The sequence below is a fragment of the Mastacembelus armatus genome, chromosome 11 (genome assembly GCF_900324485.2).
Source record: "Mastacembelus armatus chromosome 11, fMasArm1.2, whole genome shotgun sequence".
Lineage (NCBI taxonomy): Eukaryota > Metazoa > Chordata > Actinopteri > Synbranchiformes > Mastacembelidae > Mastacembelus > Mastacembelus armatus.
Genome location: NC_046643.1, coordinates 13,521,696 through 13,539,849, shown reverse-complemented (window position 1 = coordinate 13,539,849; position 18,154 = coordinate 13,521,696). Strand labels below are relative to the sequence as shown.

Here is an 18,154-nt window from a genome sequence, read left to right as displayed (position 1 = left end):
ATTTGCTTTTTTTTATAATGCTGTATTTTGTTTTTTACAACTCTACTTTTTTTTATTCCATTATTTATTTATGTATTATTTTCATTGTGGTATACCTTTTGGAAAAACACAGCTTGACAACAAAAGAAAATGCTAATTGTTGTTAACCACAATGCATGAAAATATTAGCAAAATGAACAACATTAACAGATGTAATGTGGAATTAGTATGCTGTAAAAGGATCACTGCCAAACTGTGTGGTCAGGGCTGAAAAGTGACACAGATGTGACACCTATATTTTTTCTTGTCACATTAAAGCAGCAGGATGCAATGTTAACACATAATATCATACTGGAGGAACTGTTGTATCTTTGCAGCCACTGAATGATGTGCATGGGTTAAAGAACAGTGGTCTGTCCGGTTGAGGGAGCAGCATGAGAAAGTGGCCAGGGAGTGACCCTGATTTACATAAATGTGTGACATTCAGAATTCGACTGAAACACATTAGGATTTAGTCCTCTTTGTGGATGCTTGGAAATACAAGTATGAATGGAACCTAATACATAAAAACAAAACAAATAAAAACACTTTCGATATGTTACCCAGGACAGATTATGTCACATTTGAATTTGTCTTTTAGAAGGCAGTCTCCATCCCCGTATTTATTCCATGTAAAATCAAGTACAGCGATATCTGGGCAGGCTGCTACAGTAAGAAAGAATGTATTTATTACATACTACAGTGATTTAAGAATCTAGTTAATCATATTTGGCAATGCTTATGACATCCCTATCTGCTTGATGGACTATGACACTTTGTGGTACTGTTCTGTTTATGAAAATTAAGCAGCCATGACATTTGGACTGTACACTTTGTCCTGCTATTTAAAAATTCCTTTTCTGTCACTGAAATGCTGTAGGGGAAGTTTTACCCTAATAATATTAATAATACTACTTCTCCTGACATGTTAGTGCCTTACTCTCTCTTCCTTTAAAAGTGATTTGCATTTTTTAAAGCATTCTGCTTTCAGGAATGCCAGACTGCTACACACACTGTAAATAGCATTGGGTTTGGGTACTACTTTATAAAGTCTACAGTAGCACAATTGAAAAAAAAATCCTATTCAAGGTTAAGCATGATGACAAACTGCTATTTTCATGCACATTATGAATGTGTATTGTATGTTGGTCTGAAAACGACAGATAAAAGATAGGAAGAGAAAATGCAGTTAGAAAGGACAGCAAGATAATACCAAAGAAAAGCAACTGGCTAGATAGAAAGATTGCTCAACAAAAAACTTTTCAAAAACTTTCAAAGACAAGAAATATAGAGACAAATTGTTGTAACCAGCTGCCATCCCACTGGCACCATTCTACATTTTCTTTTTTGCTTTCTTTTTCTTTTTAAAATTTTATTAGCATTGTTTTTGCTAAAGATATAGAGTGAGATACAGGGCTTAAAATACTGGAAATGAGAGAAGAAACTAACTAAAAATACAAAGGCAACAGAGACAGAAATACAGCTAAGATATAGATGGAACTGGGTAAGAGATTAAAAGGATGGGTGGGGGCTTTGAGTGGTATTAGACTAGATGAGAGGGAATGAAGAAACAGAAAGGCAGTAAATCAGGCGAGTAACAAGAATCAAAATACAGGGATGGGCAACTTAGAAGAAAGAGTGGAAACAGAAAACATAGGAAAGCAAATCGACAGGAGAGATGGAAGCACGCAAGAGGGAGTGAAGCACGTTTTGGATGAACAGAAAGGTGAATGACCTGCATAAGCAGAGAAAAGTGCGAGAGAGTGCGAAAGAGTGATGGACAATGGCAAAAAATGAGAGGACAGATGGAGAAATAGAAAGAGGAGAGGGCAGACGGTTAATACAGTATGCAAAGGAGGACGTGAGAGGATGGAAGAAATAAAGAGGAGGTTGGAGAGATGAAAGGATGAGTGGAGAGATGATAAAGCAGGTCCATAATGGAGGATAAAAGCAAGGTATGGGGGAGATGGAGAGGATGAAAAATGGGTTGAAAGGAAGAATAGATAGAAGGCTAAGAGAGGGCAGGTTCTTAAAGAAACTGTTGCTGATAGAAAGCTTAATAAATTAAAATGTGGAGGCAGAAAAACGAGAGACCAGATTGAGAGGAAAGATGAGTGCATAGATGGGGCAGGAGAATACAAAGTTAAAAGAAGTCACTGCATTGTGTGATCTATTCAAATATTTTAGACACTTTATCATAACTGGAGAGACACATTATGCTAAAATTTCACTTGTACAGTTTTCTTTGCAAAGGGCATAGGTCACAGACATCATTTCTGTCCCTACAATAATGCCAGTCTGTAAAAGATCACTCAGTGACTCAGGTACAGATGTTGCTAAGAGACTACTGACTTTGTCTCCTATGTCCAATATGGAGAGTAGAAATTAGAGGCAAAGAAGAAGTTTAAAAACGGTTGGACAGAATGAATTCCAGTGAGAGAAAAGGAGAAAGACAAAAAGAGGGAATGATGGAAGACAAGAAGGCAGTTAGTTAGATTTACAGTATAAAGGAAAGGGTGGTATAAGTATATTGAGGGAACAGGGAGAGGAGGAGGTGGAGAAATGAAAGTGGAAGGGAGGGTAAGGAAGGAAGGAGGGAGGCGAAATAAAAGGAAGAATGTTAGCCGCAGGACAAGAGAAAATGTGTCGCAGTGGCAGCAAGAAGGTTTGGCCCTTTTCCATACCTGAAAAAAAAGCTGGCCTTCCATTTCTCCTCTTCTCTTCTTCCTTCATTTGAGGAATCTAAAAGCTGAAGGCACACCTGCGTAGTTGGGTGTAAGCTTCTTTTTCAAGGACAAATTTGAGCATGTGGAGCGCAGATTAAAGGCTGCCTAGCCTTGCTACTTGACTCTTCTTTTAAATTTTACCTGTGTGTACACAAACCCCTTTTTGGTATTACAGGTTGGCTGACTATGGGTACAGGTTGCTCTTGTGCCTTGATGTATTTAAAAGACCCCACTGAAAAGTAGGTTTAAGTGTAGCCCCTACTTACATTTTGAAAGAATGGGGCGTTTGTGTTCTGCAGGGTTACTGGTAAGTGCAAACATCAGAGACACAGGTCTAATCAAACTGGCAAAGTACATGTGGTATGAGAAATTACTGAAAGCCACTGTCTTACATAATGAACAGTAGTTTATAAAATGCTTCTTGAAAGCACATATGCATTTGTGTACTACATTTGTGCATTTGTGTAACAGTGCAACCAACAGAAAAGCTATGACTGACTTGAATATGCAAAGTATGGTTGATGAGTTTCTTGACCAATAATCAGGATAAATGGATAAATGACTAGAGGACAATGAAGCCTGTTACAGATATTTCCTGCAACATGCACTTTTTGTTTTGAATGTGTAAATGATCTTGCTGGTATTTTTAACACATCAATATGCAAATGTCTTTGTTGTTATAGGTTAACAAGCTGTAAGGCCTTTTGTGAAGTCAACAATAGAATGACAGGTGTTTTTCCTGGATGTTTAATGTGTTTAGTCATTTGGTGATAATGTCAACATGTTCTTCTCTGGGTTTCTACAGGCTAACAGGCTTCCAGGTTCCTCCCCCGGTCACCAGCACAGGAAATGTCTTCTCTTTGAGGTTGACCAGTGACTTTGCTGTCTCTGCACATGGCTTCAAACTCAACTATGAAGGTCAGAAAAGTGTCTCTATGTGTTTGTGTTTGTGTTTGTGTGTATGGGTTGGTGTGTGGTAATGTTTATACGCTAAGAAAACGTATAACAAAGCTCACATTGGACAGTGCTTGTGAGCCATGTAAGAAAGAATGCACGCAACTAAAACACAGCATTCGAGCAGTAATTGGCATAGAAATAACAAACCTTTAGAACATAAGGTTTGTTTGTAGGGACACTTGAGTTCATTTCCTTTGAGAAGTCATTCAGACTAAAAGCCTTCAAGGAGAACTACAATGTTCCGAACTCAATCCACATGTTAGACTCCTTTCCACTCAGCACAGGGACTCAGGAATGGGTTACAAGTTCATTCCTTTTCAACAAGGGAGCCTGTCAAACTTAACAGAATGAAAGATGGGGTAAACATGGGCACAGCATGACACAAAATAAGAGCATAGCAAAGACTTTTTATCATAGATCTGCAGGAACAGAAATAAAGATATTTTTTTTTGTGATTTTTATGTCACAGAATACCAGTCTATCATATTTCTAGTTTATAGATCAGATTTTTGTCATGGTTGAGCACCAAACAATCTTATTGTGAAAAGTCTTTGTTTAATATTGTATAAATTAACCTTGGTATGTTAGTGTTTTTTACCAAAACATTTCATTTTAACAAAGAAAAAAAAAATGTAGAGGCTGGTTCCAGAGGAAACACAGCTCATTCCGGTTGTATCTCAAACATCCCCCTTTGCCCTCCTCCTTTAGGGCAAAGGAAGATAAAAGAAGATAAAAGATAAAAGAAGAGATATGAATGGTTGAAGTGATAGTTAAAATTAGAACTCAGTATGTATCAGCACCATGTCCTATGTGCATTAAAGATTTCAGATTAGATTAGGAAAACTTTGATGTCCTCAATGAGGCAGTTAGTTCAGGAGGATAAATCAGAAGAGCATAAAATGGTGTACCCGAGGCGCACACACACACACACACACACACACACGACACTGAGCAAACCAACAAAACAAATAAATACACATTTATCCAGTTTCTTGTTTTTTATTGAATAGATCTAAAATATAAATGGAGGCATAATCAGTTCAATGTGAATGATAAGTTATAACACAATGTACTCTGAGGCACCAAGTTATCACTGTCAATGGGAAACTACAGCTATAATGGAGTGCCAAAAGAATTTACTAGAAGTTTAAATAAAAGGCACACACATATTTAAAGCCGTACTCTGAATTGCTCAGTCATGGAGATATTCTCAGAAAAGAATGTTCCCTCTGAAGAAATGGTGCCTTGTATTCATCCTTCTGTGCCGGCTAAACACTAGCTAGTGTCTGATTGATTGCTGTTGTTTGTAGCAGAATTGAAAACCTGCAGATTACTCCCTATGGTTGAAGACTGCAGTAAAATGGAGAAATGGAGCCATTGGACTCGTCACATCAGTCCATCATTAGAACTTTTCATAGAAAGTTAAACAACAATCCAATCAGTGCTGTGTTGGGATTTATCTTATAGTCTGCTGGCTGCTGTGTGCCTCTTGAAGTGCCAGAATTATTTGTTGTGGCTTTGACAGAAGACATTTTGGCATGTTACAGTAAATGATAAGGTTAATGATGGCTGGATTCCATTCCGTTGCTTCAGTTTCAGGGTATTGTGCAAGCTGGCTCGCTGTTGGACACATACAGTGTTTGTCACAGCTGGTTCCTGATGAAAATGATGCACATACTTTGTCTCTGTGTGTGTCCCGCTGCATCCCTCCATGGGCCTTTGCACTTTTATTTTTTCTAAGTTTGTTGGTTGGTGGGTGTTCATTTTGTTGGTATGTGTATCCAGTGCGCTGCATGATGACAGTATCACTGATTGCAAAGTGTCTTGGTTTCAGTCTGCACATGTACTGTGACTGGGTTTGGGTGTTTGTGTGCTACTTGTATGTCCAAGCAGTTGTCCCAGATTCATTCCCTGGCACAAGTTTTTACTTGCTTCTTGGCCAGTGTTCATTCTGTGCGATTGTGTGTACAGCGTGTGTGTGTGTGTGTGTGGGTGTGTGTGTGTGTGTGTCTGTGTGTGTGTGCGCGTGTGCAAGTGTGCGACACGGAAAGAACTTGCTCTTCTTGAGAGCTTCCAGGGGACTTATCTGAAGAGCTCCTGCTGTTGATACATTCAGCTGTTTGACTTGCTCTGTGTGTATGACAGAGGGGAGTCAGTGAGACAGAGAGGCAGACCAGACTTGGCACTCGAAAAAATGCAACATTATGCTGATGATCTGTCTTTCCATATTCAGCAGCTCATACTGTCCACAGCACACAACTAGGATGTAAATGTGTACAGCAAGCTCGAGGGATGATCCACCCAGATTTGGACAATTTTTGGCACGTCATCCTCAGTCCATGTAATCCTTATGCCTAATCTGTTACTGGAGCCATTTCAGAGTTTAGATTTTCACAGGTAATGCCTTAGCATTATCCACAATGCATTCTTAGAAGAGACAAGATAAAAAAAAAATACCTGCTCATTATCATTGTTGATGGATTTGTTGTTAGCTTTTTACAAGCTCAACCTTGTGTGTATGTGTGTGTGTGTGAGCATGTGTGTTCGACTGCATCGTTCTGTCTTTGTGACACTTAATACCTAGACATTACCAATAACAGCTGTCTCAGTAGCTGTCATTTCACTTGTTGAAAGAGTTTATTTTTACTGCAGGACTGAATTTAATTGACCTTCATGACTGATAATTTTCAGCAGGCAAATACTGAATTAAGTCAGCACTTCTCCTTAAAAGTTTGTGGGTTAGAAACAAATCTAAAAATCCTAGTGGTGCTTATTAATATTAGGTGTAAGTGTTAAATCCTGTGATCACGTCATTATTAAGATCCGTATAGAGACTGCTCAGGTTTTCATTTGATTCAAGATTTGGGAACTCCCCTGGTTGTGGTGTTAGCTTAGCTTTTATCATGCAGTTTAATTTATCTCACAAAGCAAGAATAATCAAAACTAATTTAATTTCTGCTTAGCTCTAAGAAGATCGATGTGAAAATAACCCCTTTTTTAAGAGAAAGATTTAAACACGTTGGAGTAAGCTAGAGAATGAGAAGAGTTAGCTCATAACTGCAGCGTCAGTAGTGATGCTGCCGTTTCTACTGGACTGCTGTAAAAGCCAAGGCAGTAGAGGAAGTCTCTGACCCTTAAAGTTGGTCATAAACTCTGGGTAGTGTTAAAATGAGATTGCCACCATGCTGGGTTTCCTTTACTGTGACTGGACTCACTCTTGGGAATATAATATGGGGCCAATAAGAAATTTAGACGGAGCTCAGAGTAGAACCGCTGGCCCTTTATGCTGAAAGAAACATGATTATTTGAGGATCTGATGAGAAAGCCTGTTGGACATCTTGCTCCGGAGGTATTCCAAGCCTGTCATACTAAACCCTGGGGCATAACTAGAAGGTGCTTTTATATTCCACCAGGCCTGGGAATGCCTCAGGACACTAGCCTCAGGAGCCCAGGAGGAGCTGGAGGATGTGGATTGGGAAGAGGAAGTCTGGACTGCTTTGCTTTACTTGCTGCTATTGCAGAGGAAAATGGATGAATGGATATGAATGAAAATATGCATAATGCCTAGTGGTACAGAGGTATGCATTATATCCACAGTCTAGTACAGAAATCCATCTAAGAAATGAAAAAACTGGCTGGTCGAGAGGTAGGAGTTTTTTGGCAGGGCAAAGGTACAGTGGCTTCGTCCTTTTCTTCTTGGTGGGATGTTCTTTGATGTGATTGTTGAATCCTTGAACATTTCTTCCTCTCCGTCTGAAGACTGTCAGGTCATAACTAATTCATACACCAGCACATACCATACAGTGTGTAAATGTGCATGTGTGTGTGAAACATAGAGAAAGAGAGTGATGCATTATTCAGTGATGTCAGAGGCAGTTTGATATTGTGCTGATGAGACGGAATCACTGATTATCACAGCACTTAGACTCACACATGCACACATATACTGTTGTTTCGCTGCGTGATAGTTGTTTAAAAAATTCTTCTTTTTGAGTCCTCTTACTTACATGATCACCGTTAAAGAATTATTCCTTTTGTTTCATAGTACTCCTACACTTCTATCTTCTTTTACTCTGATTCAAATTTTTACATGAGTAAGTGTTACTTTCATTAGCTTGTAGCCATTTACTGACCTAGGTCTACGTACATCAGTAAATAATATGACTAAAATTGAAAATAATGGGTTTCCTCTCGCTGTTTTAATTTATTCTCTATGATCAGTCGCTGCTAATTTACTCAAAGTATAAAAACATATAAATCACAATTATTAGTTGGACTGACATATAAAAATAACTGTTAGACAAAAGAAAATTGCATACAATTTTTGCAATTATATTAAATATTGTATGTGAATTAGCTCTTTCATTTGAGGCCACTATTTACACATATTTGCATAAGAATGGAGACTTTTAGAGATTATTTGAAGGTTGCATTTTCTAGACATTTAGGAATCTATGTAATGTAATCTATCTGGTAGAGGCAGCCACTGTTAAGCATCAATGTACATTAATCACATTCATAAACATGCATTCAGACACAGCCATGTATCTAGAAGCCAGGGCATGCATACACAAGCAGATACGCAGCTTCCATGTGTAATCATTTTCCTCATAAGATGGACCTCAGAACGTATTGTTCTTTTTAGGGCACGGTACTATGTGACGAACAAGTCAGCAGAGATTTTACATCACTCCCTTTATCCCCAAACTCTCTTCACTGCCACTGTTCTTCTCCTCTTTCTCTGCTGCTTCTTTTCTTCTCTCCTAAGATATAACAGCAATACAATTCTTTTACCTTCATTTACACTTACCAGAGACAGTTTACATAGTGCCTCAAGAGATGGCATAAACAAAGTCATAAAATACAGATGGGGAGATAAAAAAGAAAACATATTCAATGGAAAGTAAAATGGTTGAAGGTGCAAAACACAATATTTTTTTTGTTTTTGTAGTCACCAGAAGCAGGAACAACAAGTTTTCAGACTCTCAAACACAAATCAATCTCACTGGAGAAAGTTGCATTGGTATAAATAATATAAGATGAAAGAAGAGCTGATCTTTTATTATCTGTCCATTCCTTTTTCTGGTTGAAAATGTATTTTTTCAAACAAACAGAAGGCTGGCAGGAGGTTAAATGCTTTGGGAACTCTCACAGGCCAGATGTCACTGCCATCAATGGACCTGTCTCAATCTGGGCATTTACCCATCAGTTCCACATAATATCATGGAAAGTGGTCCTTACTCACAGAGGGCTACAGCCAATCCCAGACCTTCTGGTCGTGCACTAATTTCTTCTACCTTCTCCTGTACCATCTTGATATAAATGACATCCAATGACAGCAGTTCAGTCTGAAATTTAAACAAACCTAGTCTGGACAAATTAAATGGAAAAATTGATGCTTTGATTGTACTTCTGTATGTATTTGTATATCATTCAACTGTACTGTATTTCATAGGGATCATTTATGGCTAGCACACATTTAAAGTGACTGACTTTAGACTATTAACCGAGCATGAAAAGATGCCAATGAACCTAAAAAAAGGACCTTTATTACAAATTTAGTCGTTGCTCCCTCTGTCTCCCTAATATGTGGTCAATAGCCACATTGATTCTCTGTTGACAAAATTAAACCAAGTTTAATGAAGAAGCATCAAGAAAGCGTGAACCCTTGTTAGAATGAAGTTTAATTGCTTTCCACATTGGAATTCAGTAAACATCAACATCTAAATGTTTTATTTCCTGTGCCAATAATATTTCAGACTTGATGATTCCTTGCCAGTCACAGCCAACTCAAGCCAACAAGATTCAATCCTCACATTGATGAGTGTGGTCAGAATGCCTGGTGCATGTCCACTGAGAATGGCTCCTTAGCGAACATTTTATGAAAACTGAATGATTGTACAGCTGATGGGCAAAGTTCCACTGAAATGTCAACACAGGATCTCATGGGGCTAAATCTCAGTTTTTAAAATGTTTGCATCCATATTTAAAATGACGGCAAGCTCAATAAAAGGAGCATTCCACCATTTGCTTTTTTCTGGTTTTTTGATTCCCTCTCAGAATTTGATTGATTGATTGATTTTTGACTCTAGTGTTTGACTTCAACATGATCTTAGTATAAAAGTTGTGTGTGTGTGTGTGTGTGTGTGTGTGTGCGTGTGTGTGCGTGTGTGAGTGTGACTGTGTAATTCTGCTTGCATCTGAGGGCATGCATCTGTCTATCGAACAAGCATAAGCAGTGTTTGTGGGTTGTGTGTGTTTGTAGGTCCATCCATGCGTGCATGCGGGTGTGATTAAGGTTCTGGCTGTGGCTGTGCTGATCTTTATCAAAGAGACCTGAGGGGACTGACAATATCGACTTCTCTATCATCCCTCCATCTGTCTGTTTCTTTCCTTTCTCATTCTGTCATTCAGTCTTTCTCTTCCTCCTTTAATTCAACAGTTACATCCAGGTCAGTTAATGGCATCATGGGAAAGAGGAAGTGACCACAATAGTGCAGGTTAGTTGAAAGATCTGGAGCTTAATGAGTTCTTGAAGGCAATAGTTAATGTTCCAATTTTATAATAAAATATTAACTTTTTGTCAGTACAAGTCATGGGATTTTAGGAAGGCAGCGGAGGAGCTTTGAGTCTATCTGTCCTAGTTTTTAGTGTGATCTGTTTCTTGGCAGAATTTTTTTTTTCTCTTTTGTTTATTATGATTATTATGATGCATTTTGTATTTTAATGGCAACATGGTAACATAATACTGTATAGGCAAGTGGGAAGTATGTGAGATTAGAGAGGGTATGAAATGAGATAGAAGAGGAGCACAGAGTAACTGCAGTAGCACAAAGTGTGAACTGTAGGAAACAAGAAGAATGAGAAAAACAAATCTGCGTTGAGAGAACGGGAAAAAAAGAAGGAATAGGAGAGGACAGAGGAAGAGAAGATGGCCTCACTGTAATAATGTAATGCACTTTATGCTTTCTAGTTAAACAGTAGAAATCAATGCTGTTTTAAAGCTGTGAGTGTGAGTGTGAGTGTGAGTGTGAGTGTGAGTGTGAGTGTGTGTGTGTGTGTGTGTGTGTGTGTGTGTGTGTGTGTGTGTGTGAGGGTGTGTGTGTGTGTGTGTGTGTGTGTGTGTGTGTGTGTGTTTCTTATCTACAGTATGAATTCACTGTTCCAACCACTACAAGGTCAGCTTCAACACAGGGGCATCAATCAAAACAATTACACCCACAAATAAAGGCACACAATGAAAGCAGGCACAGAGAGCTGATTCTGGAAACCATATTTTGGTTTTTGGTTTAATATATATATTGAAAATATAGGTTATTTTGAATTCATCTCGCTCTGCCTGTATTCCTGTTCTTGAATGAATTTTAAAAGCATCAAAGCACAATGAAATATGACAAATTATAGGAAAGTCAGTGACTCATACCTATAAACCAGTGATTTTAGATTGTATTTGTAGCTGTATTTGCAGCAAACCGAAGAATAAAGTAATCCACAAATGATCAAACAAACCATAAGGCTGTTGATTGAACTGTGGCACAGTCATATATCTTGAACAGTGTCACTGCACTCTTTGAAATAATTTAGTTTATAAGAGTATTGATTTTTTTTTTTTCCTTCACATTTGCTCTGATTGGTTTAGTGTCATGGATATAACAATATAACAGTTTTGCTCCAACTATAGAAAACATCAAATACATAAACTATATTTATAATGATCACCTTTCTGCTCTGACAAAGCACACATTTAACTATCACATTAAAATAAAAAGTATTTTAACAGTAGTCATCTTGTAAGTTTATTACCAGATAATAACTGTGCTTTTCAGTGTTATACAGAAACATTTGCTTATTATCTGGATTGTGGAATTTTGTAATAATTAACAAAGTAGTCAAAACTTCAGTGACTGTCCACACAGTGTATCAGTGAGGATAATGTAATGACAGCAAATGGCAGCCAGATGTCTCAGCATCAGGCTAGGCAGAAAACTATAGGTGCCTCACATCACAGAAGTCCAGCAAATGTATTAAATGCACTGATACTGCAAAAGATTTATAAGATGGAGTTTTATTGCTTGGAAAAGATAGGAATCAAACACACAAGATTGTTCAAAAAATAATCAAGTCCTACAAATGATATATTGACCTCATATCTGAATGATATTAAATATGTTTATGACGAAACTAAGCAAATAGCTGCTAAACCTCCTCTGTGAGGAGGCAGGATAAAAATGACATCAAATGATATATTGATTTGATATTCAGGTCTGTCAGACAACCACTGGCCACCATACTAAAATATAGGCTGTCCTGGTACATAGTTAATGTCAATGTGTGTAGAAGCACACTTATGGGCTGCAGTGGTGTGTATGTGTGTGTGTGTTGATATTAATACTGCCTCCTGGCCAATGTCAGTCCATTATTCAGCTTTATATCTGCCAACCAATCAAACGGCCTCCCTTCAGGGTCACCACCTCGGCCCATCCAATCAGCTCCCCATGCCAAGCAGTAAGGAAGGTCACCCAATTAGCATAACCAGAAAATCTGCGGGGCATTGCTGACATAGCAGTTTCTGATGCTGCGAGTCAGACATCACTCCAAGGCAGCAATTAGACAAACATATCTCTCAACGCTTCCAACCAGTCAAAGAAGATTTGGACAAATGTATTAATATACTATAAAATGTAATTAGGAACATTGATAAAATGATGTCAAACATTTTTAAGTGGCTGGGACTTTGGAGGTAAAGTGGTTTGTCCACTCATCAACAGGTTGGGATTAATATCTGGCTCCTCTGGTCCTCATGTCAAAGTGTCCTAGGGTAAAACAATGAACCCCAAGTTGCTTATGTGAATCAGAGGCAAAAATTGTAAAGCCATTTTGTCTGTTATGGGAGAAAAATGTTATATGAGTGCATTCCATTTACCATCAGCAGATTTCATTATTTAAGGGTGTTCCATGGGGTGTTTCTCAATATTTAATTGTCTAATTAATTGTTAAAATTACTATCAGTGCAGTATTTTCCAGACTATGTGCTGTGCTTTCTATCAGCAGATTTTATATATCATAACTCCTTGCTCCTAGGAAGAAAAACTACAGTGTAATAGCAGAAAGTACAATAACTCAGCACTACTAGCCTCGTTCAAGAACAACTTGATTCATTGGGTTTAGTTTTTATCCTTGAAAGTGTCTGTCCATATAGATAATACATTGTATTAAAAGTGAATATGTTAATGTAAGCTATAATAACCACAGTATTGACCTTATCCTAAGTACAACACAGTTAAATGGCTTGCTGATGGAACATTTGGCAGTACTTGCTGAAGAGCCCGAGGATACCTACTTATTGACATTATCAGAACATGAAGGCTTACCTGCAGTTTTCAACATCAAACCCTAATTTCTTGTGATGTGGTTTCTTTGACTTGACATTCCTGACATCTTGTCAGTTGAATTTCATTTTAAGTATTCTCTCTGTCTGACATCTATATTTTCCAGTTCCTATATTTTTAATGAACCATTAAAAAACTCATTTTTTCAAGCAGAAATAGATGGTCAGAGGTCAAAATGCAAATGAAATGAACGCTGAATTTTAATATTTTTCCACAGGTTTTAATGCCATTAGGGTAATGGAACATTGGGCACACATCATTTTGGTTTGATTTCAATTACATTAGTAAACAGCATACAACAACCTAAAAGCCTTTATTTAAATATTTAGGGAAAATATTACATTAACAGTTTTGATTACAAGCAGTCAGCTGTCCATGGAACAATAGAAGTAAATCTCATTAGAATAGCTCCCTTGCAGCAGACAGGAGATATCTTGTGATGTCTAGTCATGTCAGAACAGTTAGTTGCAAATATTGAAGCTTTGTCCTGTGATAAAAAGAACAGCTTCTTTACAAATTGATTCCCCAGTGACTACGCGCCCACAAGTACACATAAATATTCAAACGACACACGCACAAACAGGCCGTCAAGCACTATAAGTAAAATCTGTTAGTGTTGTTGCGAGGGAGCACTTGTTGGTTTGTGGTTGATGTTAGACTGTACTGCACTAATGGCCCAGTGACAGAAGAATAGACAAGAACAGGGATAGAGATGAAAGAAAAAAGATAAAAGGGATGCAATGAAACAAGTTGGAAGTACTCAAACAGGACAGAGGCCATCTGCTTATATCGTCAAGTGTATTTCAGCATTATGGCTGCCACCATTCTGTACATTTTGATATCACGTCAGCAGTAATAATTCTGAAAGCCAATTTTCGTCTATATTGATCAGCGTTTGGATCAAGACAGCATAAACCATACAACTAAAACTGTAATAGCAGCCTGTCTCATAAAGACAAGGGATATGGTTCTTGGATCCCTCTCCTTGTTGAACCTTAGTGCAAACATTTGTTCTGCAAGCTAGAAGCTATTGATCTAGGTGTTGATTTTCCTCAGCTCTCATAATTGGGAGTAGCATTAATGAGAAAATAAACCAGTTGTGTGTGTTGTGGTGCTTGTTGATGTGGTAATGACCAATTTTTGCAGTTTATTTTTTAATCTTTATTTTGTTGGATCCCTGGTGATGTAATGCAATATTTCTTCTCCTTATTGTATTGTGTCAAGCACAGCCTGCTAGGGGTAGGATCACTCTGCTATTACAAAGAAGGAGGCGGATCAGTTGCAGTAGTAGCTTTTATTACCATGGAAAGCCCCAAACCCCATACATTCCCACCTGGGGCAACACTCACCTAATCCATGGTGTAACACACTTGCACTGACACAACTTAGACACAATCAAAATAACACGTCTGAACACACATTTCCAGCGATTTCCTTCCACTTAGACTTTTACAGGTCCACAAGAACCCCCTTTTCCCAGATCAATACGATTTCCCGAGTCAAAGTGGCCTCACCAAAATGGGATGTTACAATATTGTGTTTGGTTTTCAGACACAATATAATAACTGCCTTTATATGTAAGATTATTACTCAGCTGTGTCTGTGTTAGTTAGTTAGTTTCACAGTTATGGTGAGCGTGGATGCTCTAAATTTGAGTATGTTTGTGTGTGACCCAATATCTGTCAGTCAGTTTTCCAGGGGATTTAGTTGTGTGTGTGTGTGTGTGTGTGTGATGTTAAATTTAATAAGTCATGCTACAGTAAACACAGCTATTAGATATCACACACATGCTGGCACACATGCCCACAGAGCTAGCTAGCTCACCTCAACTATGCAACCAAGCACGATACACACAGATGTTAGCAGCACAGAATGAGGACTCAAAGACAAAATCAGCCCGTGCACGTTATTACATATGTACAGCTGATGCCAAGTTATGGAACACACATATTGACATTGACTGTTTCCAAGAGTAATAATCTGTACAAAGGTTACTGGTTAATATTTTATGCATTACTCTATGTTTTTAACCTTGCACAGCCTTCGACTGCTGTTTGCTCACCTGGTGTCGGTTTGTTTAATGTTTAAGGACGAGCAAAAGGCATGTTTGAAGGAATTCGAGACACAGGAAAGGGACACGCTGAAAGCCTTACTAGTAACCCCAGTTCAGTGTTCGATAAAAGTCAAATCCAGTTGTTCAGCATCAACAGTAGTGCAGCTATATACATTGAAGTTTGTTTTGAGAATAGAGCTGGGGCTAAGGCCTTAGGGTCATTAAGCGAAAAAAAAATGTGTATGTCCCCAATGGTTCATTTTCATTGGAGCATGAACGTGATCAGTGAGGAAATTTACATCGCATTTCATTGCAATATTGGAAGCTCTTTTCATGGACAAGCAAGAACAACAAACCACTCATTATCCAGGATAGTGTGTAACTTGCGTAAAAATTGATTTGCCTCTTTAATTGTGTGTTAACTATTTTCCTTGCCTTTGCATCCTTGTCAAACACAGGCTGAGAGAAATGTGATGTGAAGAAATAGTTGGATGGAAGTTCAAGTTTGTTCGTAGAGCACTGAGCACAGAAGCAATTTATTTTGGTAAAATGGTGGCACTAGATGTTAGTCGAGACATGGTGGTGAGGTGTCATGGTTTTGGTGTGTTTGAAATGGCAAATTTAGCTGACCATCTGCAGCCTCTTTAGGAAAATATCTTTACCCCATCACTCTTCTCTTCTCTTCTCTTCCATAGTAAAGCTGAGGTCAAGGTCAACATTCATTTTCTATCTGAGTGTATGTGTTACAATGACAATGGCTAGTGGTTAGAACCCTTGGACAAAGGCTAGACTGAGAGACAAAAGAGGAGATTTAAGAAGAGAGTTCATTTATGTGACAGGGGAGAGAGAGCGAGTGCTGTGCTATTGATCAGCACACAAGACCTTCTGAGAGGACACACTCATTTACTCAGTTCTGTTCAGTGACAACTATGGCCTCTGATGCTTTTTGAAAACCTTTCTCTCTGTCTCTTGCTATCCTTAATGGATATTGATTTAGTTTTAGGGACATACAGTAAGTTTCTATCAATTGCTCCAGTCTTGCTAACCTTCTCTGCTTCTAAACTCTTTCTCTGCGTCTCTCACAATCTTTCGAGGGTGAGCCCGTCTCTCCAAATGACAGCACTGCAAGTGTAAGTGCAAATCTATGTGTGCAAGTGTGGGTGTGTGTGTTTGTGTGTTGCTGCGTGTATGTTTCCCAATGTAGTGCAGAGTGACAGTGATGTTAGACACATAATGATTTTCTATTGGCTGTTGGCCCCTGAGGCCTAACGACCCATTATTGATCTGACCAATTAGCATTTACACCTTTAATTAATACTGAAGCTTGATGTGCACACACAATCATGCATGCGCTCACACACAAGCACATACACACACACATATAGAGTTTTAATTAGTAGAGAGGTGAGGCCTGTGAAAAGAGATAAGACACGAACAGAGGGAAGGATGTTGTGAAGAAAAGATGGACATGTGAGACAGAGAAGTTGGACAGAGAGGAAGGTAGACCAGGACCCTGACTTAAATCAGCGCAGCCCCTTAATATAAGGACTAATGGTGTGTCAGATCTTAATGGTATTCTGACTTTTTAGAATGTAAACACTGGGACAATTGGTATTACCTCTAGCTCTTTGCATGTACATTACCATTACCATTTCATTTGGTAAAATCTGATGGAGCTGATTTGTACTGGTCTTCAGAAAGACTGCTCTATAAGGTCAGATCAAACAATGGCAGATAGCATACTGTTGTAAATTCTACTAAAAAGGCATAAGCAAACAAACTAGCCCATGATATTATTCCATCCTGATGTTGACAGCCTGTAAACACAAAACAATTAGAAAGAGAATGGGGTGGCAGTATTTTTGATTTTTCTTTTGTATGTGTGTGTGTGTGTGTGTGGGTATGATGAAGTTCTTTTGGCAGGATGTCTTTAAGGGGGAATCTAATGGTTTATTGAACCAGGCCTCAGAGAAACATTGATCATTGCATCAAGAAGCTATAACCACATGGACACGGACACACACACACACACATTTATCCTTTAATATATTGTGACACGCACACACACATGCATTAGAGCATTTACACACTCTGGTGAAGTGGAGGTAAAGGGCTTATAATTGACATGCCAATGTTTCTTTGTGAGCAGTCAGACTGCTGTCATTATCTGCCCATTCAATTACATACAAGGAAATTGCAAGACTGGAATGGCTTGAACCTAAGTACATCTTTTCAGCGAGCATTCTTAGATGGATACTCAACCAACAGAAATTAGGCAATTGTGTTGGGCACAGTTATTGTCTCCCTCCAAAATAATTAACTTGTTTCACCTGGTCTCATTAAATTGCATTCTCACCCGGTTGTGTTTTAATGCCGCATTTCTATCATATAAGATTTTATACTTAACTTCAGTACATTTCAAAGCAGCGCCATACTATTCACTGCACTGCATTCATACGAAAGTATGTACTTACTGGTTCCATTGATGACCAAATCTGCATGCACGGTTGTACATAAAATTATGCATATATGACATTGTGCTGATCACTATCATAAAAAGTAGGCAGAGAATAAGGAACCCACTTTATCCTAAACAGATTTAGCACATATTATACAATTACTTTTTTTAAATTCACACCGTACCCCTACCCTCAGGAGAATATTCTGTCTTCTCTTTTTCTGTATTTTGGAATTAAATACACCCACAGAGACCTTTGTGATCTTAGCCCGTAATGTTTGTGCTCCACCAGAAGCTATGATCATTAGCAACACTATTAACTGATCCTCACAGCTGCCTGATGATCTAACGCTATGAACAGCCATATCTGCGAGCTCCCGCTGTAACTCGTCAGAATGACCCTGTTTCTCTCTCACACACACATTCAACTTCTGCTGCCTTTACCCTCCATTAATGCCTTCATAATTAGGCATAATTTTTTATAATAACACAATCACCTAGCAGCTACCATATAATAACACCAATCAATGAGCAGTAACCAATCAAAGCGGTT

General features: G+C 38.3%; 1 protein-coding gene across 1 annotated transcript in view; it reads left to right on the top strand.

The window, feature by feature from the left end:
• Positions 1-18,154, top strand: part of LOC113126194 (CUB and sushi domain-containing protein 3-like) — a 274,111-nt gene that overhangs the window by 81,741 nt on the left and 174,216 nt on the right. Inside the window, exon 3 of the mRNA XM_026300093.1 lies at positions 3,550-3,662. Within this exon, the coding sequence (XP_026155878.1) occupies positions 3,550-3,662 (113 nt within the window). The remainder of the gene's footprint in view (positions 1-3,549; positions 3,663-18,154) is intronic.